This window comes from Podarcis cretensis, assembly GCF_951804945.1.
Source record: "Podarcis cretensis genome assembly, chromosome: 2".
Lineage (NCBI taxonomy): Eukaryota > Metazoa > Chordata > Lepidosauria > Squamata > Lacertidae > Podarcis > Podarcis cretensis.
In genome coordinates, this window is record NC_137171.1 from 15573256 (window position 1) to 15599231 (window position 25976).

The following is a 25976-nucleotide window of genomic DNA, read 5'->3' on the forward strand; positions in this document are numbered from 1 at the left end:
CTGCCAGTTGCCGCCAATTCCCCTTTGTGAAATAATGATTTAGGCCAAAATAGTTTAGAAATGCTCATTGATCCTTTGCTGTTACCCTTCCCACTAAAAAGTCATATAAATGGCTAGAAGCTTCTCATTTAGGAAGTCAACGTGACGACAGCAAAGGCTAACCTTTCACCAATAGGGTTTCTGTACCTTGAGAGTTTCGTACAAGAAAAAAAGCAGAAACTTCCATTATTCCTAATCCCTTTTCCTTTTGTGTTGTATCCTTCAGATAGAATAGAAAGCGTGAGAATAGAAACTGATTTATCACTGATAGCAGTAAACTGCCCTGGGAGCCTTTTTTTGGCTGAAAAGTGGAATATTTAAAGTATAAAAATACTTTCAATAAAGTATAAAAATATTTTAAATAGCATATAAAAATACTTTCAATAAAATAATAGATGCTACAGAGGAGGTAAGAATTAGTATGTGTGGCAGCCAAAAACTTACTCTAACAACTAGCTTGGCCCTAAAGGCTGTGAAACTTAATAACTATATATCAACTACCGCTCTGTAAAACTCCCAATTCCTATACACATGTTAGTATGCATAAGCATTATGAAAGATAGCTCAAACCAGAAAAAAGGAAGCTTCCTATTTAAACTGGCAATAAAACTTTTCTTAGAAGACACCTGAAGGCAGCCCTGTTTAGGGAAGTTTTTAATGTTTGATGTTTTATTGTGTTTTTACTTTTCTGCTGGGAGCCGCTCAGAGTAGCTGGGAAAACCCAGCTGGTGAGCGGGAGACACACACAAGGAGTAATTTGTGTGGTGGTGGGGCAAAATGGGCTGCAGTGCCCCCCCTGCAGTGGGGGGCAGGGATGTTATGGAACTACAGGGTCCTAAGTCCCATAAACTATGCCAGACCTGGTATCTACATACAGTGGTGCCTCGCAAGACGAAATTAATCTGTTCCGCGAGTCTCTTCGTCTTGCAGTTTTTTCGTCTTGCGAAGCATGACTATTAGAGGCTAAGCGGCTATTAAGGGCTTAGCGGCTTTAAGAAAAAGGAAACAAACTTGCAAGAACTCGCAAGACGCTTCATCTTGTGAAGCAAGCCCATAGGGAAACTCGTCTTGCGAAGCACCTCAAAAAACAGAAAACTCTTTCGTCTAGCGAGTTTTTCGTCTTGCAAGGCATTCGTCTTGCGGGGCACCACTGTAGTTTTAATATCCCCATTGAAGTCAATGGGAGGGAGAACAATCATGGCAAGAAAAAGTTGCACCCTTACTTCCTGCTTGTGCAGGTCACAAGAAGCGGCAACAGTACCACCCCTGATTTCCTCTGTCCTTCACCCATGATATGACTGTTATAAATTGATACATGAATGACACAGAGGTCAAATGGAAAAAGGCAACGTTCTTTGGACTATCTAGGGCAGCAGCTGTTTTCTTCTAACCCAGGATCATTTGGTGGCCCTGTAACAATACTATAAAATAGTAATTAGCAGGTTTTGGCTCCATTTCTTGGTTGTAGAGCTTGTAAAACAAGATCATCACACCTTAACAGAGTTCAGAAAGAATCTAGCAGACATAAAGGTGACTGCTAACTGTAACATGGAATATTACTCTAAGGCATAGCTTTCCAAACTTCTCATGTTAGTGACACACTTTTTAGACATGCATCATTTCATGACTCAATAATTCAGTTTTAATACCAAACCCAGGAGGAGAGCAGGGAGCTTTCACGTGGCACACCTACACAATACGGCCAACACACGTGCACATACAAGTAGACCCCACATGCTCCATGGAAGTACACCTGGTTGTTCCTAGATTGAAAGAGGGGCCATTTGGGAGAATCAGCAACTCTCTGGAAGCTGAACATCTTCCAAACCTGGATGGGTTTAGCTCAGCTAAGAGTACCCACAGAATTAATACCACTAACATGCTACTTGCTTTGCAGCGTTCAAATTTCAAGCACCATCTACTGCTCCTGTGTAACTTGGCAACGTTAGCACGTTAGCAGAATATTACCTAAAATCAGAATGCACACACACAACCTTCCTCAGTAAAGCAAAATTCACAGACCCAACTTTTCAAGCAAATTTATTTTTAATCAGAGTAAACAATAGTATAAAATGATAATAACTCAGGGCATTTTCAAAGTCCTGCTCATGACAACACTTTGCTGCCTTTCATCTCCCCTGAAGTACCATTTAGTAAAAGGGAGGGAGGGACTCAAAGCCCTTGTGTGGCAACCTCTTTATCCCACAGACATCTCACCAAAAGACTCTGAAGCAGGTACAGGCGGCATGCTTGCTTCTCTTCTGAATGTAGAAGCGTCTATGGAAAAGTCGGCAGCAGAACCGGATCATCCATGCCTATTATCCTAGTACACAAATTTATCCACCTCTTCCTTGTAATTCCTATGTGACTCAAAACCCATAGCATTCGTAGGAAAAACAGGTGATTTTAGGAAGTCAAAATGAAGACTTTGGAGACACTACTCCACTCGGGGGGGGGGGGGGGAGCAATGAACGCCAGCCTTGTCTTCCCACCCACCCAAACAAGCAGACGTAAAACTTTATTAGCAAATGGGATCCCAACAACAAATAAGCAAATTGGTCAGTCGGCCTGTCTCTACCACCACCAGGTTGCTATGCCTAGCTGTGGCACATCCCAGACTCCCTAGGACACAGCTTTAGTCCTTGCTGCTAGGAGCATGGAATATCAGCTTAGACCAGGCCACAGTGTTTTTTTAAAAAACCCTGGAATGCAATTAAAAATTGAGAGGCAGAACCTGTTTGAGATCCGAACCTTCAGAGTTGTTGCAAGAATACTTTCTCTCAAAGTTTCAGTTGATCTATAAAATAAAACAGCCTCCCCCACCTCTCACTCACTCTCTCTCACTCACACGCTTCAGCAAACATAGGATACCATTAAATGCAAAATGGCTTAATTTCTTTAAAATGTGAAACTGGAAATAGCTTTTGCACTAGCAATCAACTAGATTCCTTCGGTACAAAACTGTGATGTGCCTGTTTCAGAACTGCTGGAGGATTTGGGGGCAAAGCGCCGGCATAAGTAAAGATTTCTTGGGGATATGGAGTTAAGACATATCTAGTCATTCGAACACAAGTCTGTGTTTTCTTGAGGCCTCCCTGCCGGTTCTTACTCCTCTTCTGCCCACTGCCCACTAGTTATGTGGCCGTTAATCCGACTGGTATCATTGCTTGAAGAGCTAAGGACTCCTTTCCTGCTGCTTGAAGTCACATCTTCCTCTTCGGAGCTACTTTCGACATCACTGCGTTCATCTTTTGACACCTGACAGAAAGAAGCAGAGTAAGTCTACCACAAATATAAGAGCTAATTTGAAAATCAGTTAAGCACTCAGTGTAGCATTCACCATACTACACTTAGCTATTAGTTGCTTAGATGGTACAGTTTTCAAATTTAGTTGTGAAGTTTGTGAAGAACAACCAGAAAAGAACAGAGTACAGAAAACAAAGAAGCAGGTATCCTCAGTTTTTCTACATAGCCCTATTTATTTATTTATTTATTTATTTATACCCCGTCCACCTGGCTGGGCCTCCCCAGCCACTCTGGGTGGCTTCCATAGAAACCAAAAATACAGTAAAATATCACACGTTAAAAACTTCCCTGAACAGGGCTGCCTTAAGATGTCTTCTAAATGTCAGGTAGTTGTTTATCTCTTTGACATCTGCTGGAAGGGCGTTCCACAGGGTGGGCGCCACTACCGAGAAGGCCCTCTGCCTGGTTCCCTGTAGCTTTGTTTCTCGCAATGAGGGAACCACCAGAAGGCCCTTCGCGCTGGACCTCAGCGTCCGGGCAGAATGATGGGGGTGGAGACGCTCCTTCAGGTATACTGGACCGAGGCCGTTTAGGGCTTTAAAGGTCAGCACCAACACTTTGAATTGTGCTCGGAAACATACTGGGAGCCAATGTAGGTCTTTCAAGACCAGTGCTATATGGTCTCGGCGGCCGCCCCCAGTCACCAGTCTTGCTGCCGCATTTTAGATTAGTTGTAATTTCCGAGTCACCTTCAAAGGTAGCCCCACGTAGAGTGCATTGCAGTAGTCCAAGCGGGAGATAACCAGAGCATGCACCACTCTGGCAAGACAGTCCACAGGCAAATAGGGTCTCAGCCTACGTACCAGGTGGAGCTGGTAAACAGCTGCCCTGGACACAGATTTGACCTGTGCCTCCATGGACAGCTGTGAGTCCAAAATGACTCCCAGGCTGCGCACCTGGTCCTTCAGGGGCACAGTTACCCCATTCAGGACCAGGGAATCCTCCACACCTGCCCGCCTCCTGTCCCCCAAAAACAGTACTTCTGTCTTGTCAGGATTCAACCTCAATCTGTTAGCCGCCATCCATCCTCCAACCGCTTCCAGACACTCACACAGGACCTTCACCGCCTTCACTGGTTCTGATTTAAAAGAGAGGTAGAGCTGGGTATCATCCACATACTGATGAACACCCAGCCCAAACCTCCTGATGATCTCTCCCAGCGGCTGCATGTAAATGTTGAAAAGCATGGGGGAGGACAGAACCCTGAGGCACCCCACAAGTGAGAGCCCAGGGGTCTGAACACTCATCCCCCATCACCACTTTCTGAACACGGCCCAGGAGGAAGGAGCGGAACCACTGTATGACAGTGCCCACAGCTCCCAGCCCCTCAAGACGGCCCAGAAGGATTTTATGGTCGATGGTATCAAACGCCGCTGAGAGATCCAGCAGAACTAGGAAACAGCTCTCACCTTTGTCCCTAGCCCGCCGGAGATCATCAACCAGTGCGACCAAGGCAGTTTCAGTCCCATGATGAGGCCTGAAACCCGACTGGAAGGGATCCAAATGGTCCGCTTCTTCCAGGCGTGCCTGGAGTTGTTCGGCAACCGCTCGCTCAATCACCCTGCCCAAGAATGGAAGATTTGAGACTGGGCGATAGTTGGCCATCGTGGCCGCATCTAAAGATGGTTTTTTAAGAAGCGGTTTAATAACCGCCTCTTTCAGTGGGTCTGGGAAGGCTCCCTCACGGAGGGCCCACGAAGCCCATCGCCCAGTCCTTCCCAGCTAGCTTTTATAAGCCAGGATGGGCAAGGATCCAGGAGACAGGTGGTTGGTTTCACTCGTCCAAGCAGCCTGTCCACATCCTCGGAGGTAACAGATTGGAAGTGATTCCACTCAACTTGACTAGACAAAACTCTAGCACTCTCCCGCCCCGGCCCTGCTCCCACGGTGGAGTCTACTTCTTCCCTAATCTGAGTGATTTTATCTGTAAAGAACTTTGCAAAATCATTGCAGGAGAACATGTGGCCCGTACTGGGTCCCGATGTTGCAGGTGGTTCCGCTAAATTGTGAACCACCTGAAAAAGTCTCCTGCTGCTGTTTTCTGCAGATGCAATAGAGGCGGTGAAGAAATTCTTCTTTGCCGTCGCTATGGCCACTTGGTAGGCTCGACGTTGAGCTCTAACCTGTGTCCAGTGAGATTCAGAATGAGTTATCCGCCACCGGCGCTCTAGCCATCTCAACGATTGTTTCATTGCCCTCAGATCCGTGGAAAACCACGGGGCTGTCCGGGCTCCATGCAATCGGAGAGGGCGCTTCGGAGCCAAACAGTCAATAGCCCTGGTTAACTCCACATTCCAGCGGGCCACCAGGGAATCGGCTGAAAGGCCATCAACATGGGATAAAGCATCCCCTACCACTCTCTGGAAACCATTTGGATCCATTAAGTGGCGGGGGCGGACCATCCGAATTGGTCCCACCTCCCTGCAGAGGGGATGGGTCGCAGAGAAGTCCAGTTGCACCAGGAAGTGATCTGACCATGGCACTTCTTTCGTTTTGCTTTTACTTAGTGTCAGATCACCAACATCCATAGAGGTAAACACCAGGTCCAAGGCACGTCCGCGGCTATGGGTTGGGCCAGACTTATTCAGGGACAGCCCCATGGAGGCCATGCTTTCCACGAAGTCCCGAGTGACCCCTTGTAAGGTCGTGTCGGCATGGATGTTAAAATCCCCTAGGACGACCAAGCTAGGTGTCTCCAGGAGAACATCCGCCACGACCTGAAGCAGCTCGGGCAGGGAATCCTTGGTGCAGCGGGGAGGTCAGTACACCAAAAGGAATCCTGTACTGCCCCTATTGCCCAACTTCCAGAACATGCACTCAGAAAACTGGGTCTTCCCAATAGGACGCCTGGTGCAAACTAATGACTTCCTAAAAATCACTGCAACCCCCCCTCCCCGCCCACATGACCTGGGTTGCTGTGCGTAAGAGAAACCTGGTGGACAAGCAGCGGCAAGGACAGGCCCATCTGCTTCATCCAACCAAGTCTCTGTTACACATGCCAGGTCAAGTCCTCCATCCATGATCAAGTCATGGATGGCAGTGGTCTTATGAATCATTGACCTGGCATTGCACAGCAGCACCTTCAGGTCATGTGGGTATCCCTTGCTGATTCTAGTATCCATCCGGTCAGGACCAGACCCGGAGGCAGGAATAGTCCTCAGACAATGACTAAACCTGCCCCCTCTGTAATGACATGGTCTAGTCTTAGCGTAACTCCTCCTCCTACCCGTGATCACTGAGATCGGTTGTCCCAGTGCATCCCCCCCTGTGGAACATGCCCCAGCCAAATTTATGTGAAAGCTTCCTTTGGAAGGGCAGATTTCCACCAAGATCAGAAATGCTTTTTTGCAGGAGTTGTGGCTGCTACTTTTGGACCTCGAAACATTGCGGGGGAGGAAATGGAATATATTATTTCTAATGCATTTCCATTCTTCGCATAATTTTTTAAAAAATAAATTATTTGCTTCGCTGCTTTCCAATTTCTGAAAAGTGTTCAAGGGGCCAAGAATCTAAATTTTAAAGCAAATAAAATAGTAACTTTATAAGACATTCAAAAAATAACTAACCAGGTGCCAGAATGAAAATATATCAAGGATATTATAAAATGTATGTGAAATATTTAAAGGAAATAGCAAAATGAAATTAAAGAGGAAGTCAGATGGATCTCCCAGGGCAGGAAATTTGACTGCTTGGTCACTAAACACACCTGAGCTACAAGGGAACATCATAAAGCTGATGGGAAGAGGTTCACCCTACAAACAGAATACATCTCAGCTCTTCAAGAAAAAGGCCACATAGTCTTACAAACATTACTCATTCTGATGGATAACAATTTAAACAGATAATACCATTCTTTCAAGGATAGCCCAAGAGGAATATCTCCTGAAATGTAAATACTACAAGTACTTTTCACATGACCAGAATTAGCCCAAGTCTAATCTTGCCATCCATCAGGCGTATTAACCAGGTAAAAAGGTAAAGGTACCCCTGCCCGTACGGGCCAGTCCTGTCCGACTCTAGGGTTGTGCGCCCATCTCACTTAAGAGGCCGGGGGCCAGCGCTGTCCGGAGACACTTCTGGGTCACGTGGCCAGTGTGACGAAGCTGCTCTGGCGAGCCAGCACCAGCGCAGCACACAGAAATGGTGTTTCCAGGTAAGCATATATTAAAGCAGGTAAGCATATATTAAAAAAAAACCACCAGACAAGTGGTGAAGAGGTCGGACTTTCCCTCAATGACAGGGATGGGGACTTCAGCCACGGGCCACATGGCAGTGGTAGGTGGGACCAGAAGCAAAAGCACAACAGGTCCGACTCTTACCTTCTGTAAAGGAAGCTACTTCCAGCCTCATTGTGGCTAGAGGTTTACACACATCAAGGCATGCCAGCAAGAGACATTATAATAGTTCAAGGGTACATTCTGGCCCTGCAAGACCACCTGAGGAAGGCATGCACTGAGCAGGCCCAGTAGAGGGGGGGAGCTAGGGGGGGGGAGAGACGTGAGCCCCAGAGAGTCCTGAGGGATGAAGAGAGAACTGGAGAGCTGCATTCAACCAGTGGTCCAGGCTGAACTGTGATTGTGGTCTATGTAAGTTTATTCTTTATATATTCATAACTGAATACACACACCCACATATTTATAATAGAGACAAGAACGTATTTCAGTAAGTGGTTCCTGGGTGACGTGATACCATGCAAAACAGGTACAATAATATTTATTGAACCCACTCCTGCTATATTACGCATGCTATATTACGTTACGTAAAAAAAGAATTACGTAACACTCAAAAGCTTGCATACACTTACACTAGCAAAAATCTGCCCTAGACAGCTTTTCATTGTTGGAACAATATTATTATTATTATTTTGGCCTTCATCACAAGATCTCAGGGTGGTTCACACAAGATAAAAACAGAAGTGAATAATAATAATGATAACTCCCCCTTCCCACAGACACATTTAATCAGCCAAAGGCCTGGTTGAAGAGAAACGCCTTGTGCCTAAAAATATATATAATGAAAGTGCCAGGCGAACCTCCCTGGGGAGAGCATTCCACAAACGGGGAGTCACTATAAAAAAGGCCCGTTCTCATGTTGTCACCCTCCAGACCTCACGTGGAAAAGGCACATGAAGAAGGGCCTCAGATGATGAACGCAGAGGTCTGGGGTGATTTTTATGGGGAGATGCGGTCCTTGAGGCATAGTGGTGGCAGCACACTGTGGCACTGTGCACTTCTTCCTCTAAAAATAATCCCATGCCGCTGATTACAGTGGGAAGTAGCTTATTAGTGGCTGGTGGCGTTGGGGGGGGGCCTCATGTGGCCTTTTATTTTTAACCTTGTAAACACTGGCGCAATAGTGCAGGTGAACATTCAAGGAGCTAAAGTGGGGGAGGGAAATAAAGTACTACTTTACAGAGCTTCATTTATTGTAGAAAATGTGTGTGTGTGTGTGTGTATGTGTGTGTGTGTGTATGTGTGTGTGTGTGTTTCTCACGTCTACACTGTGACAAAGGGCTGCCTTCTCTATTGCTTGCTAATGGCTGTGAAATGCAGGAACGTACATGAAAATGGCAGATAATTTCCTGCCCACTTCCGCCAACCAAAGGTTAAGATAAAGGTGAGGTGAAAAAGCTGGGGGGTGGGAAATGTTTTTAAGGTTTTAAGACACTCCCACTGAAAATATTATAGTGTGATGCTACAACACACCACAAGCACCAGCACACAGAGAGAAGGACCACCACCACCCGTAACAGAACAGCTCTGAAAACACACAGAACCAATAGGGAGAAACTGCAGGAAGGGTACAGATTAACTAGTGCATCATGCGGCAAGTGTTTTAGAACCCATGCGCAGCCTGAAAAAAATCCTCATGCAGACTGGCACCCAGGTCCTATAAAGTTCACAGTCCATTTCGTATTTATTGTTTACATGACTTGCCACAAGGTGGCAATAGATTACTACTGAACAGTAAAGGCACCGGCTGTTACTGCAAACAAGGCTGAAACGCTCACATCATAGTTATATACAGATTATTCTATCTCTGCTGTAGCAGCTGTCAAGGGTAGGCCCTCCACTTGTGAGCCTGCAACCAATAGCACTCATTTACATAACACTTGGGATTTTTACCCTTGCGCCTAATGCGCACTAGGTGTGCTCAAGCTATCCACACCCCTGATTACAGTTAGGCATATGGACTTTGAACAGCCCTATGGAAAGGATGACAGGGCACCTACCAATGACAAGTTAATGATTGACAGTGTCAACTGTAGGTGCCCACTTCTCAAGAGCTGCAAATATATATTGCCTGATAGCCACCAAATGCTTTTAAGATCATAATATAAATGGGAGGCAGGAATAATTAACAAAAATTGTGTTATATTTTATAGCCATTTGTGGCAATGGTTTTCCTCATGTGAAGACTAGGAATACTATGTGGCAGGCTTTTAATTCTCCATATCCCAGATTCCAAGGTATATCCATTTATAAATGGTGCTGATTTTAACTCTGAAAACTGTAAATGACCCAGATCCATAAGGACTGACCATGTAGGTTTTCATGAAGTCTGGCTTCATGATGCTAAATTCCATCAGCATCCACAGTAGGGACAAGCAGAGATTTTCTTGGTGGTTGCTCAGGCCTTATGCAACACTTTTCCAACAGAACCCACCTACTATCTAATATATATATATATTTTTAAAAAATATTATTATTATTATACTGCCCTATACACAGAGGTCTCAGGGCGGTTCAAGGAACAAAATCAAAATATAAAACCACAAAATATATAAAACCTACCAAAGGCATTTTCATAACATTCCAGAGAGAAACAAACAATCTCATTTTAGCAACAGATGAACTGAACTAGGTTTTCAAATTTTACATGCTGTTTTATTCAGCCTTTTTTAAAAAAGTATGTGTTTTTAGAGCGAATATTCATTACCTGATGCATTCTGACATCCTTAATTTTCTATGCTATATTTTCCTTTCCAAAGAAAGGAAGATTTAATTGAAAAAAATACTAGCAAGATGAACCACAGAGCTGAAGGTCCACAGATGAAGGTCGCACACAAAGATTATAGCCACCTACGTCAATATCAGAGACCTGACTTTCTTGTGAGCAGTTTTCAGATTAACTAACAACTGTTTGAAAGAAACCTGCAAAGCACAGCTGGTTTGAGGCTAAACAGTGTTCAGACTCATTTTAGACACAGGTAGTCCCCCCCGCTTCCCTCTACCTGCCACAATAGCAGATTGCACTTACATAAAAGAAGAGGAAGAGATCCAGCTTCAGTCTGGCACAGAGAAAGGAGGGAGAGAGAATGAAGAATACAGAGGAGAGTCCTTCCCTGACTAGGTCACCTGATCAGGAGAGAAAAGCAAGGAGAGGAGAGATGCAGGTCTCCTGCAAGATACCCCAAGCTTGAAAATCAGCTATAGCCACTCAGCAGATAAATGAACGAAACAAACATGGGTGAGATCCAGACTTCCCCTTCCGTTCATGGAAGGGACTGAGATCCAGCTGAAGATCTTGTTTAAAGAAAAGTGGAATGGGCAAATTTTACTGATTCTCCCCTTCCCCAGCATTCTTCAGCACTACTTCCCAAGTAATTCTGGAAGGCTACCCTCAACCCGGCTTGTTTGCTCCCCAGCTCTACTCATGGCACATCTAGATTCAATCCACAAATATATATGTAATTAAGACACAAACACAGGAAAAGAAAAGACGCAGTATCTAAGCTGCAAGGCAGAGAAGAAATTGGGGTTATTTGAATATGCAGAAAGAAAAGTACTCAGGCATCATTGAAATGCTCTACAGGAAAGCAAATGCCCAATAATATAAAAGGTAAAGGTAAAGGTACCCCTGCCCGTATGGGCCAGTCTTGACAGACTCTGGGGTTGTGCGCCCATCTCACTTAAGAGGCCAGGGGTCAGCGCTGTCCGGAGACACTTCCGGGTCACGTGGCCAGCGTGACATCGCTGCTCTGGCCAGAGCCAGAGCCAGAGCCGCACACGGAAACGCTGTTTACCTTCCCGCTGGTAAGCGGTCCCTATTTATCTACTTGCACCCGGAGGTGCTTTCGAACTGCTAGGTTGGCAGGCGCTGGGACCGAGCAGCGGGAGCGCACCCCGCCGCAGGGATTCAAACCACCGACCTTTCGATCGGCAAGCCCTAGGCGCTGAGGCTTTAACCCACAGCGCCACCTGCGTCCCTGCCCAATAATATAGAACTGCTTATTTCTGTAAATATATAGTATTTAGCTAAGATTCTGAATCTGAATTGTTCAGATAAATTATCTCTCTCTCTTTTGCAAAATCTGCTTCCATGGCCACTTTTATAAGAACAAGTAGTTTTCACTTCTTTCCTACATAAAACTATAGCCTCTCCTCCTCCCACAAAGCCCTGCAGACACAATAGCAGGCTAAACACAAGCCCTACTTTGAGAGCCAGAGGTCTTAATAAACTTAGCTACCTGTCCTCCTTCATGCCAATGTCCTCCTCAGAAAAAAAGTGAAGGCAAGCTAAGTTCTGGCAATGTAGTGGCTTCCAATGCTTCTTAAAGGAGCGGCTTCTAAGAGTCAGTTCTAGCACCTATGCTCAGCAACACTGCAGGTAAGGGCCTGGAGCACTCACTGCTACAAAGCAAAGAGGAGTTTAGCAGCAAGGCCCTTTCGGCCTTTCAATATCACCTTTCCTTCTGCTGGGTGTATTTGACACACTCATCAGCTCCTGGAATTAAATATCCCCATTTTTAGTAACTAGAACAGTGAAGTGGAATATACGGAGAAATGCTCCAGAATGTTACACTGGAGAGCAATATGCACAAAGGATAGGCAAACCTCCTGCGTTATGATCAGTATGACCTGCATCGGTGCAATATCAATTCTCATTTCAGAACATTCCTTCTATGCCACTGCATTTTAAAACAAAAAACCCAGAGCCCTCCAGCCTTTCAGTGCAGTGTTCCTATGTCCACTAACAAGGGTTGGTATGTGATAATACAGAATCCAGCAACTCAATATCTGTTTTTACAATTTACATCTTTAAAAAGTGCTTAGGATTGAGAAGACAGATTTGAAAGCGTGTGGGAAGGGGGAGCTAAGAATGCCAAGCATTATTCCAGTTTGTATAGGCTCTGCCTAGCTTTGTGCCACTCCCTGATGCCTATTAAAACGTATTGTGCACACTTTGTGCATTATTGTTTATATGGACAGATTTTACATGGTGCTGTTTCAAGCTTTTCTTGGTGCATACAGTGGTACCTCGCAAGACAAATGCCTTGGAAGACGAAAAACTCGCAAAACGAAAGGGTTTTTTTTTTTTAGTTGCTTCGCAAGACGGATTTCCCTATGGGCTTGCTTTGCAAGACGAAAACGTCTTGCAAGTTTGTTTCCTTTGTCTTGCGAGTTTGTTTCCTTTTTCTTAAAACCGTGCATTCACTTCGAGGAGCAACTCATAGCACGCGGTTTGATAGCCTTTTTTGAGGTTTTTGAAGACTTTGGTGCTTTTTGAAGCTTTTCCAAAGTCCGTGCTTCGCAAGATGAAAAAATCGCAAGACAAAAAAACCGCAAGACGAAAAAACTCGCGGAACGAATTAATTTCGTCTTGCGAGGCACCACTGTACTTGTATTTTTTAGCAGTTGTTTACCCCTAGCACTGTTAGGTAGGCCAGGTTTATCTGGCAGCAATAAAATGTTGGTACCAGAATTCAGAGTGCAAAAAAACGTTAAGAGCAGCCTTGCTGGATCTGATAAAAGGTCCATCTAGTTTTCATAATGGCGAACCAGATCTGCTGGGGCAGCATTTCCTACTTCAGTCAAGCCTAAGCCTCTGATGTTGTCTGGTGGGGAGCATTTGATATGTAACATGAAGTACAGCTCATCAGGGAATTCTGAGCAAAATTGCGATTCACTCTGCAATTGCACCTTTACAAGTGCGTAACATTCATCAATGTGAGAGACCTACTTGGGTGGTCTGGATAAATATGGGCAGTCTGGAGAAGGATCAAGAGCAATGGCTGGTGTGTTTGTGTGTGCGATTACTAATGAGAGGAAGTAGAGTGGTGTGAAGAGAGACAAATACTTTTCTCATTCTAGCAGCTACTTAACATATAAGTTAAAATGTTATCGAAGTAAAAAGTTGTTATCTCAGGCAGCAGTCCGCCTTCTTCAAAGCCACAGGTGTTTGTGAAATATGCAAAAAAGGAAGCAAGTATCTGGTAGTTCCCAGTGCTTAAGCAAGTTGGAATTCATACCTTCCCTCGTGCCAGGGCCTTGTAGGCAATGCGAATGATGAAGTAGGACCAGATGACATTTAGAACTTGCAAAATTAGAAGAAGCCCATTAAATAGCCACCATGATGGATAAGGGCCAATTATTTCCTTGCTTTCAAACAAAGTTGTGTTCAGTAACCTGCAAGACAAAGAAGTGAGTTGTTATATTGGCACTTTGCTTATCTTTCACAACTCCCAGCTTCTAGATAGAAACCAAGCTGACTGGACTACAAAAACATCTGCCCCATAAAAAAATTCCTTTACGGAATGTTAATGCCTCCAGTCTTAAGACATCTCAGTATACGAGTGGACATCTCAGAGGCACAGGTTTCTTCTCCATTCAGTTTTTGTTAATGCTTTGATTGAGTCAGGAGCTGAAATGCTTAGCAATTCATCTATTCCCAGAAAAAAATAAAAAGGTCTGTTGGTTTTACATGTTTAATGGATTTAGGAAGCCTTACACTGACAGAAAATGTGTGATTTACCCCACTGCACCTTGCTGCAGCAGGAAAATATCAGATCTATTAAGGACTTTAAAAAGGGAGAAAGCCAATGAAATCTGAGGCCTCTGGTTGCTAGAACTCAAGAGAGCCTGAAACTCTCCTCCCGCAGGTCTTCATTAGTCAAACCTGCCTTTGCACTCTTGGAGGAAGGACCTTCCCACCTCTAAAGGGAAAAACAGTTTCTACATGAGCCACCGCATGCTATTTGATAAGTGCAGTATGGCATTACACAGTATGCAACTACTGAGACAGCAAAGTCACTTCCCATTGCAATCTGAGATAAGCAGGCATACCCGGGAAACAGGGGGATTACAATAAGACCAATGGAAACAGCATTAAAGATTCACTGGCTCCCTACCACACGCCAAGGGCTTGCTGAGTGATATAGCAACAATACGTACAGGCTGCCATGGCGTAACCACAATCAGTGGGGCCAGTAGTAAGAAGATTTGTTTGCTTGCACAGACCAATGCACCAGTGCAAGAAGACATTTCAAGTCATTTATTACTCTGAAATCTCTCCTCGGTTGAGGGAGTACTCTACTGCCATAGCTGAAAATGATAACTAGGATAGAAAGTTGGCATGAGTTGGCTCAGAGGGACATCTGTCGATCACACCTCAAATGCAGATGTGCTGGGCAGCCTAATTCCTCTTCCCAAATCACTCAGCACAAAGGAGCAACCCTGGGTTGCAGGACTCCTCCTGGATTCTCATGCATCAACAGTAACTCCTGAAGAGCGCTTTCTACCTGTGTAGGCTCCCTGTGTAATCCAGAAATCTGGACAATCCAAGTTCTAAATCTTGCAAGGGCCTACACAGATACAAAGTTGAAGCAGGGCACCTTTTCTGAGTGGCTAGCAGGAGCCACACAGTATAACAAGCGATACTCAATGGGTTCCCTTCCAATACCTCTGTATCCACACAAGTAATGCACAAAGTATCAAGAGGAACTGTTCAACAATCTCCACCGATTCAAACTGGCCCCTTCTGCAACAGGGGGAGAGGCATTATGACTGAATGGAGACCAGGGACCACATTCCATATCCTGCCTCTCGAGCACAAGCTACAATGGAACTGCGCAACCTGAAGAGATTGAAACCCAACTCAGGGCCCACCTTAAGTATTTTGCCATTGTATATAAAATATTGAAACAGCACAACCAAAACTTGGAGCTCCCGATGCCTCCCCACGCATTCTGCTAGGCCCTTTTGCTTCCTGAGTCCCAAAATCAATCAAGTCCTTCAGGGGATATGCTTCTTATCACACATCTGTGAAGGGGTCCTGTTACAGAGGTTACCTGTGTACTACAGCTGTTTAATCGTCTGTACCAGACTCTTGGCACAATGAACCCCTAAAGTTATCCCTTGACTTGCTCTCCCCCACCTCAATCCCAGTAAATACTTACCAGAAAGGATAAACCCCCAAACGAGTAACAATGAACACCACACAAAACAGTACAAAGGTGGCATCACAGGCTCGCTGGTATTTGGCATAGTTGGCAATTTTTGCTACCTGGGGGGGAAAAGGGAGAAGCTCTAAGAAAATTCCTCCAGACTTCAATGCAATAATCCCATCATTTAAGAAATGGTTTAAGAAATGGTTATTACTTTGTTCCGTTGTATGCAAATGGATTTCTAGAAAAAAATTAAAAGCATCTAACACAAATAAGCCATTTGAATACAGTGGTAAAAACTCGATGGAACTGTGTGAGGTACTTACTTCTAGGAAGCCATCTGCTGTATCATGAACCAACAAAACCAAACTTCCTACCCGGACCATGTTGTTCATATAGGAGAAGCTAAGGAGTGTAACTGATACAAAGTGATGAATAAACATGACCAGGAAATCCTGAAAAAACAAGTACCAGCATGATATCACTATGGAGTGCAAGGAACACAACATAATACAGATTGGGAAATCTTTAGTTTAGCACCTACAAACTTCTTTCTGACACAAAGGTGAGCTGCTTTCAAGATCACAATGATTTATTATAGAACAGCGGTCTAGAAATGTGTACAGCCATCACTTCATCACAAATCAAACTGGTGTGCCATTAGTGTTATTGAAAACCTTTTCTTCCAAGTGAGAAAGTTTCCTGATCCTCAACAGCAATGACAACATGGGATTTGCACCTTGGCCAACATCTTCATCAACTTATCTACTCTTGTTCCTGGTCTGTCACATGCAGTTCAGACCCTGGGAGAATGTACGTAAAGTTAAGATTATTATGTTTTGCATCATTTTACACTTGTTTACAGTGAATTGCATTTGCCTTTTCACTGCCCATTTACTCAGTTTGGAGAGGCCAATTTGGAGCTCTTCGCAATCTCTTTCTGTTTTAACAACCCTGGACAATTTAGCATCATCAGCAAATTTGGCCTCCTCACTGCTCACTCCTAACTCCAAATCATTTATTAGCAAGTCAAAAGACAAAAACCCCACTACTTCTCTCTGTTTGGAGAACTGTCTGTTTATTCCTACACTTTGCTTCCGGCATCTTAACCAATTCTTGATCTGAAAGAGGATCTCTCTTATTCCTTGACTACTAAGCTTTCTCAGGAGTCTTTGGTGAGGTACTTAGTCAAAAGTACAGTGGTACCTCTGGTTAAGAACTTAATTCGTTCCGGAGGTCCGTTCTTAACCTAAAACTGTTCTTAACCTGAGACACCACTTTAGCTAATGGGGCCTCCCGCTGTTGCCGCACTGCCACGGCACAATTTCTGTTCTCATCCTGAAGCAAAGTTCTTAACCCGAGGTACTATTTCTGGGTTAGTGGAGTCTGTAACCTGAAGCGTATGTAACCTGAAGCATCTGTAACCCGAGGTACCACTGTATTTTGGAAGTCCAAGCCAACTGGATCACTGTTATCTAGTCGTACCTTGGATGTCGAACAGCTAAGTTGCCGAACGTTTTGGTTCCTGAACAATTGAAAACCGGAAGTGATTGTTCCAATTTTCAAACGATTTTCAGAAGCCAAACATCTGACACAGCTTCCACAGCTTCCAATTTGAGTGCAGGAAGCTCCTGCAGCCAATCAAAAGCCGTGCCTTGGTTTTCGAACGGTTCCAGGAGTTGAATGGACTTCCGGAACGATTAAATTCAAGAACCAAGGTACAACTGTATATGCTTATTGACATTCTCAAAGAATTCCAATAGGTTTGTGAGACAAGACTTTCCCTTGTTCTATATTGTTGGTTATTTTATCTTTAACATTACTTTCCATCAGTTTTCCAGGGACAGATGTTAAGCTAACCAGCCTGTAATTTTCAGGATCCCTGCTGGAACCCTTTTTTTAAAAAAAAAAAAAAATTATTGCGCTACTTTGGCTGCTTTCCAGTCCTCAGGTATGGAGGCTGATCTGAGGGACATTGCAGAACAGGGTTATTTGCTATATAGGAGTGTCTCTCAATGTAGTCAGTTTGAATAAGATAAAATATTGCTTTGGGAGAAAATCACTGGTGCCAGAGTAAGACAATAGACTTTTTTATTTTTCTTTCAGCAACCTCCCATTCTGGGTGTAGAATCTGTACAGATTGGGTAGCCTATTCTAGGAACCAAGCCTCATGATAAGCAGCCAATGCTGGGCACTCCTTCATTGAAAACAGTTTACTCACAATCCTTGCAAAATATACCATGTAGACTGCTGAAAAGTCAATGCTACAACAACCTTAGAGTATTTATTTTATTGATTGATTGATTGATTGATTGATTGAATTTATATACTGCCTGATGCCCAGGGGTCCCAAGGCAGTTCACAGAATAAATAAGTACCTTGGGACTTGGGTCAGGGACTCAAGGTTTAGGAAGCATATATAAAAACAACAATTGCATTCAACAATACTCAAACTGCCTCTTTTCCAAGCTTCTCATGTAATTCTACTAACAGGCCAACAAAATACTAACAGGTGTACTCACTAACTCTTCAACAAGTTACTAGGTAGGATTCTGCTAGGGCTGCCTGAGTAAACTGAAGTACACACATCTCCCTCTCCTAGGGATCTCAACAGTCAGCTGAAGGAAAGAGATTATAATTATAATAATAATAATTTAACTGGAGGTTAACTCCAGTTACAGTGACACACAAAAAGGGAAGATTAGCTTGTGTAAAACATTTGCCTCCATACAAATATTTTTGGAGCAATTCTTACTGAGGCATATAGATGGAAATGTCTTAGTGAAAGTGGTCAGCCACAAAACATTTCAGGGAGAACTCACAATCGAGACATTAAATTTCTGGTGGTTTCTGCTCACATGATTGTCCGAGAGAAAAATAATGAAAATGCCAAATCAGTTGCCTTGTTCCCCATGAATGCATACACAGAAGACATTCTGGAAAAGCACCCATTCTCCAACAATGTATTGAGAGACTTCCAGGTGCATCTGTTTCCAGTGGTTTGCAGAAAGCAAATAATGGCAGCAGCAATTAAAACAACTGCTTCTTTTACTGCATTTAGAAACTATTCACTGTAACTGGGCAGTACCTCTGCAACCCACAAAATATCTCAAAACTAAATTCATCAGCTCCTGTTTGTTGAATATGGCCCATTTATACAGAATGCCAAAAATGTTTGCAGCCAAAATATGAGCAGTAACTGAGAAGACAAATGCACAACATCCTAGGCCCAGACAACTGATGACAGTGGTAATTGGATTTAATATAATCTTAATCCAATATTTTCTATTTATTTTCCTAGTTGTCCTCTACTATCCTTCAAGTTCTAGAAACATTAGCCCAGTTCCTTTGTTTTGAAATGATGGGAGTACATTATCATGATCACTCCAGGACACATCAACAGCTTTACAAAAGAGTTCTCAGGTCTGAAATATTTATCCTTATAGCTATTATAACACAACTATTCAACTCCTGTTTGCGCCTTGTGCTCTGCTATATGTACATGTTAATGCAACTGATTTTTATCTGTCATATTTATTCTTGATGTCTGTTTCTTACAGAAATGCAATACAATGTCTGTGGCTTTGGGAATCCATACTTTTCTTTTATACTCTTGAATTCCAGTTTGCTCACTGTATTCACAGAACCTTATTCAGGAAACACAAGACCACTTTTTGTAAATTGGATTTCTCATGGAAGGATGTTTTCGACTAGCTGATCTATATATATATATATATATATATATATATATATATATATATATTAAAAAAGCTTTAAAATTAAATTTTTATTATTAGTTTTAATTTTCTCTCTCTGTAAGTTCCTTTGAACATATGCCTTAAAGACGCTACTGCTTTCAACAATCAAATGGGAAATGTTAAATTCCTTCCATAATCAAATTGGGAAAGCATCTAAATCACAACTTACTGAGCATTTCTCCGTTGAACACTATCTAAGCAGAGAAATCTAGAGATATTGGCATGAAAACAAGTTGAAATTCAGGTTTAAGGAACCTAAAACACAAACAGGATTAATAGCATGCCTAGGTAAAGCAATATTGTGGAGCAGGGGGAAAGAGGAAAGGATATAAACCCATGAAGCTAGTGACATTTATTTGCCTGGACAGTCCAATGTCACATATCTAAATGCACATTTGTACCGGATTCACACTGGACCTGACTACAACACCATGTAGGGCAACCTTCAGCAGTGCCCTTCAGATGCGGGTGAGCACAGCCTCAATATGCATTTTCCAGCTGAGGGCACCTGTTTGTTTTTGTTCTAAACCCATGCTTTCAGAATAGCTAAAAAAAAACAAGCTAGGAAATGTAGAAAACCACACATAGGATTCCTTAGTTCCTCCCTCTCCTAGAAAAGGATAAAAGGCTCAACCAGTCTCACATGAGTCATCATAATACATTCACACATACACGTACTTCACTCATTACAGGTTTGCATTTGATGGAAGTCTTCTAATCAAAGTAGGTTTTATTATAAGATACAAATCAGCCATTCTATTACTTGGTACTGAATGATTCTTCCCCTCATTCAGAAAGGTTAATGGGATTGTTTAAGGCTCCTGGAAACAGCTAGTTAATTACCTTTCGCTTCACATCTATAAACTGTGAAAACATAAGAGACCAGTAGAAGGCCAGTTGCACAAGATAATAGTAGTAAAGGCTGGATGATAGGGGCTGAAAAACAGAAAGAAAGTCTTGTTTAGAAACAGCATGCAACATATGCATTAAGAGCTACTTAAAGCAGGAATGGTTAACCTGTGGCCATCCAAATGCTGTTGGATTCCAATACCAATCAGCTCCCAAGGGTCAGGGAAGATGGGAGCTGTAGTCCATCAACATCTGGAGGGCCACAGGTTCCCCACCCCAATTTAAATACTTAAAACCACTGATAGGGAATTGAGTCCAGCCAGAGAGCCAGATCCTGATGTCCCCCAACCCCAAGGATGTAATTGACTTATAGCTGGGACCACTCACCTATCAATCTTCTGATGTCATCATGACCCCAGGTGAAGCATCCCTTTGCCTGTGCAATTTTATTTCAAAAGTGCAAGCGAATGGAATGTTTCTCTGCAGGGCATGCATTGCTTTGGCAAGGGATTGGGTGCTCAACCTTGACTGGGGGCTCCAAAGTGCAGCCCATCTCAGCAGGGTTTGCTACCACTGTCAATCGACTGATTGAAGCTGACAACAAGGCTTGCTTGCCAAAAAGCAATCGGGAGCACACTTTTCCGTTCTCTATTGCTCCTTTGTACCTGAATCTTTGCCTGTCCACAACTGGTGTCACATGTGACATCAGGTGTGGGGCAGGTAGGTGTAGTTTAGGGGAAACAACTTTGCAGGACAATCTGGGACCACTTTCTAGCCTAATTTGACCTGCAGGAGAATTAGAGGTTCTCCACTGCTGGCTTAAACAGGTAAGTGTTTATGTCCTTCCATCCTGTAAAATGATAACCTAAGCGTTCAATATTGTAATTACAAAGAAACCTATCCTCCCTTCTTTCGGTTCTTCCCGCTTCCTCCCCCAGAGCTGCTATTATGTGTGGTTTTTAAAGTGAGATCTGATGGCAGATCTCACCAAAATCACACCCAATTGTACCCTTATATAAACTGAACAGCTGTCATTTGCACTTAAGGATAACATTAGGGTGGCAGCACAAACTCCCACACCACTTGAAACCTGGTGGCCTAACCACACCAAAATGTCCCATGAGAAAAAACAACACTTCCTTCTCCTGGTCATAGTTCTTAGCTTTCAGGGAAAGGGCAATATTTCTGATACCCCACTCCCAAAATCTCAATGAGGGGTAACAAGCTAAGGACTGGGGGAAGACAAGTAGATTGGTTGGAGAAAAGACTAGAACTGTCTATTCCCCAGGCTGCAAAACTTGGCAGGCCTTTAGCTAACTATTAAAAGTGCATCTTCCATTTAGCAGGTGTCTACAAAGAAAAGGCCACAGATTACTTGCCATGTGTGCTTTTGAAATACATGTTACTTAGACACAGCAATTTTAAAAGAGGAGATTCAGAGAAGAATTCAGCATTACCATCCAAGTATCATGTAAAAAACAAACAAAAAAAACAACAACTAGAGAGCAATCAGCCTGTACTGTTTGGAGCCTCAAACCCATAAAAAAGCACTTTTTTGATAGATCAGCAGCAAGACAAAAACTTAGGTGAGTTCAGATGCAGAGAGTGTTTATTTAGCGACTGGATGGTTTTCAGCACACACAGTTTTTCTCACTAGTTTTCAATCTATCTACATAATGACTGCAGGACTAAAAGAAGGTCTACACCACACAGAGAACTGCCACTATAAATCTCTCCCTATTGCATCATTCCAGCTATTTTGTATTCCCTCATTCCTTACGTTTAGCACTAAAGCATCAAACACATTCTAAGTAAAGTATGCCCATTACCTCCTACACAGACCAGATCATTAAAAGGCAGACAGAAAGGCACGCTAGTGGAATGTGTAGCAAAGCATAATATGCCCATTTGCTCTAAGAATTACGTTTTTCTTGACATATCTGCAAATTCACTTTGAAACACAACCAGGCACACGTACTGCAATCCGTCACCTTTGATTTCCCAGCGCTCCAAGTTAAGCTCTAACATGTGAAAATATATGTGCAAGAACAGGATGCTTATTTTGACAGCCACAGCTGTTCCACAGGTTACTTCCCTCAAAGTTGACAGATAAGCTGTATCAAATGAGGGAACTTTGTGTATATGTAAGTACTTCCAGTGGCAAACTGGTTCAAGAGGAAAGTGATCAGTCAAAGGCTGAACGACTTCAGGAAATGATACCTAACACTGTTACAAGCTTTTATTAGTAAAGACACCACATACCTGAAAAGGGTAGTTGTACCAGCATTGTCGAGTATCCCAAAACCAGGGTGCCTAGATTAAAAAATAATAATAATGAACGAATGAAAGATACTAGAAAACTGTACAACTAGAACATGTAGATACGGGATCCCTTATATTGAGGGGGAAATTGCTCAATACAAGCAACCATAGATAGTAAGACAGGGATCAAACCCTTTTCAAGAAACAACAAACAAAAGGCATCACAAATCATGAACTGGTCTTTCTGGTTCTGGAGTGAAAGTTACAGCATTCCTGAGATGAAGAGTGATATAAAGGCTACCTTTCCTGTTCTGCCATGATAGAATCGAAGGAATAACTGACCACCCAAATAAGAATGTTAAGGAAGTCCCCAAGGACCAAATGAATCTTTTAATTTAATTCCACCAAATATATATTGATTATTATACAACATACTCACCAACCAAAGAATTCTGAGTCCATACGTAAATATACAGATAGAAAATACAAGCCTCCACCTGGAAGTGAAAAAGTAAGAATCAAATATATGGTAGAAATATATTGATGTTGTAAAGCACCAACCAGGGAAAATCCAAAATTAACTCGAACATGTTTTAGAGACTTAACTTAATATAATTTAGATCTATAAAATATCTGTAGGAGACTTTGATATACACAACTATGCTAGCCCCACAATGAGAGGAAAAAGCATATGCAGGGACACTAAGGTTGTCTGGTAAAACCTCAAAATGTGAGTTCCTGAATGTATCTTGATCCCACAATAATTCTTCCAGGTTGGGCATTCACTTCAAACAACTGCAGACACTTCAGACAAACTTCTTTTGGAGGAGGAGATGCTGCAACAGGGACAGGATCGCATGAATCACAGCAACGCCCTACTCACAAGTAACATGGGAATGGGGCTTACGATTAAGCAGCTTCCAATTTAGAGTATAAACCAAAGACAGACAGATGTCAAATGAGACTCCCACTCACCTAAGGCAAATATCTTGGGAAAGAAGCCACTGAGGAAGAGAGGTAGAAGTCACAGAAGTAGCAGGCAGGAAGGCAAAGATGCTCAGATACTATAGTGATAGAGGTCATGCAGAAAAGGGTAAGAAAATAAATTTAAGTGGGAATGAAAAGAAATGAGGGCCCAGGAAAAATTCAAGTGCATGCAATGGAAAATAACTTCAAAGGATAAAACATAGCTTGCATAAAGATTAAAAATTATAGCTATCTGCTGTACAGTCCAAACTAAAGGTGAAAGAGCTATTTTATCACACTGAAACACAAATAGTGGTGAAACACCCAAATGTATCTCCTGGTACAAATTAAAAAAAAAAAAGTGTTGTATCCAGCTAAATCATTGCACACATGGAAAGACTTCCACAAGTGGAAGTGAACTTCCCTTCTCTGTCCTTCCCCATGCATCCCCCAAATCTGCTCTGGGGATTCCCTCTAGCCCTCCAGAGCAGATTTGAGGGTGATACTGGAGGCACACAAGGGGAAGAAGGAGCAGTTGCAACTGAACTTGTAGTTGCCATTCCATGCAACCATTTAGTTGGATATAACCTTAAAAGAATTTTCAGTAATGCCTGAATAGCCATCTGTTTTACAAGAATGCCTTTCTTCAAAATTTCAGAGACCACAAGATGTCAACTTTAAAACAAAACAAAACAATTGGAGCTGTAAGAGGTGAACTACACACAAACCTACATGCTCTCACAGAATTTCACATGAGTGCTTGGTTTATCTTGGTTCCTTCGATGACGAAACCAGCGCTGGATTTTTCGGACATCCCAATCTAGTTGTTTTGACAAGCCCTCTAATCTTCTTGCATCTGGAAACTAAAAGGTAATCAAACACATACTCCTTAGCTACCTTCCAAAACAGACTCTTCCCATTATCGCCCAATTATTCTTCGATCTGCTGCATATTATACAAAATTGTACCGACAACGTTTTGCTAGAAAAAGTAACACTGGTTAAATAATCAGTTCAAGAAACAAATTATTAGAAGAAATATACATAAAGATCCAATATGATAATATAAAATAATGTGGATGCAAGATGCCATGAAAAACAAATTCCAAAGAAATAACACATACCCACACAAAACCAAAGTGTGTAAGCTTAACACACCAGTAGGGTATTACACTGCATTTTTACATTTTGGGTTATTCTACTGACTGCTTGCAGTACTTTCCTTATCTTTTTCAAAAAGATGACAATACTACCGGAGATTTCTTCCCTTCAGCCACACGCATCTGTGCAGAAAGTTCCTACTCATCACCTGGAATTCTGGCAGCAAAACAGGATTTGATGCCAGGCTAGTTTCACCAAAACTAGTTTTCCATTCAAGTGCTTTCAAAACTACGCCTACATTTGCCTTAAATAAATAAATAATAATAATAATAATAATAATAATAATAATAATTTTTATTTATAACCCACCCTCCCCAGCCAAGGCAGCGAACAAGCAATAATAAAAACAAGTTGAATGAATACAACTTAAAAATAAGATTAAAATACAACATTAAAATACTGAAACATTAAAATATTAAAATGCAGCCTCATCACAGGAGGAGAAAGGAAAAAGGAAAAAGAAAGAGGGGGAGGGAATCAAATTGGCTCCAAGCCAAAGGCCAGGCGGAACAACTCTGTCTTACAGGCCCTGTGGAAAGAAATCAGATCCTGCAGGGCCCTGGTCTCATGAGGCAGAGCATTCCACCAGGCCGGAGCCAGTGTTGAAAAGGCACTGGCTCTGGTTGAAGCTAATCTAACTTCCTTAGGGCCCGGGACCACTAGGGTGTTGCTATTTATGGACCTTGAGGCTCTCCGTGGGGCATACCGGGAGAGGCGGTCCCGTAGGTACGAGGGTCCTAGGCTGTGAAGGGCTTTAAAGGTCAAAACCAGCACCTTAAATCTGACCCTGTACTCCACCAGGAGCCAGTGCAGCTGGAAAAGCACTGGGTGAATATGCTCCCATGGCAGAGACCCTGTGAGGAGCCTCGCTGCTGCATTCTGCACCCGCTGGAGTTTCTGGGACAGCTTCAGGGCAGCCCCGCATAGAGCGAATTACAGTAATCAAGCCTGGCGGTGACCGCTGCATGGATCACTGTGGCCAGGTCGGGATGGGAAACGTAAGGGACCAACTGCTTGATGTGGCGAAGGTGGAAAAATGTCGCCTTGGCTGTTGCTGTAACCTGCGCCTCCATGGAAAGGGAGGCGTCAAGGATTACACCCAAACTCTTAACGGAAGGCACTGGCACTAATTGGGCCCCTGCAAGAGAAGGGAGTTGGTCCCTCATCCCCATGCCATCCCGACCCAGCCATAGGACCTCTGTATTCGAAGGATTTAGTTTCAATCAGCTCCCATGAAACCATCCAGCCACAGCTTCCAAGCATCTGGTCAGTGTGTCCGGGGCCGAGTCGGTGTGGCCATCCATCAGCAGACAGAGCTAACAAAAGTAGCCAAGGTGAACAGAGCACGACAGGGATATTCTTACATAGAGTATTTGATATAAATTAAAAGCAGCAGTAGAAAGTTAAAAGCATTCAACAGAAATAAGAAGTCAGCCTCCAGGATCCATCCCGTGAAGAATAAAACAGAAA

General features: G+C 43.1%; 1 protein-coding gene across 2 annotated transcripts in view; it reads right to left on the reverse strand.

Annotated features, from left to right (window-relative positions):
• Positions 1–2066: 2066 nt before the first annotated feature.
• The window catches only part of CERS5 (ceramide synthase 5), a 38721-nt gene continuing 14811 nt past the window's right edge, over positions 2067–25976 (reverse strand). The window contains exons 3-11 of one of the 2 annotated variants that reach the window (XR_013836027.1): positions 24079–24209; positions 22820–22877; positions 22381–22431; positions 20113–20205; positions 15838–15966; positions 15524–15630; positions 13598–13754; positions 10606–10703; positions 3168–3297 (exon numbers count right to left, since the gene is read on the reverse strand). Coding sequence is in view for 1 of the 2 variants with exons in the window: in XM_079966408.1 (XP_079822534.1) it covers positions 3145–3297; positions 13598–13754; positions 15524–15630; positions 15838–15966; positions 20113–20205; positions 22381–22431; positions 22820–22877; positions 24079–24209 (879 nt within the window). In the remaining variant the exon portion in view is untranslated. Of the gene's footprint in view, positions 3298–10605; positions 10704–13597; positions 13755–15523; positions 15631–15837; positions 15967–20112; positions 20206–22380; positions 22432–22819; positions 22878–24078; positions 24210–25976 lie in introns of both variants that reach the window. The other variant, XM_079966408.1, reaches the window with a different exon arrangement.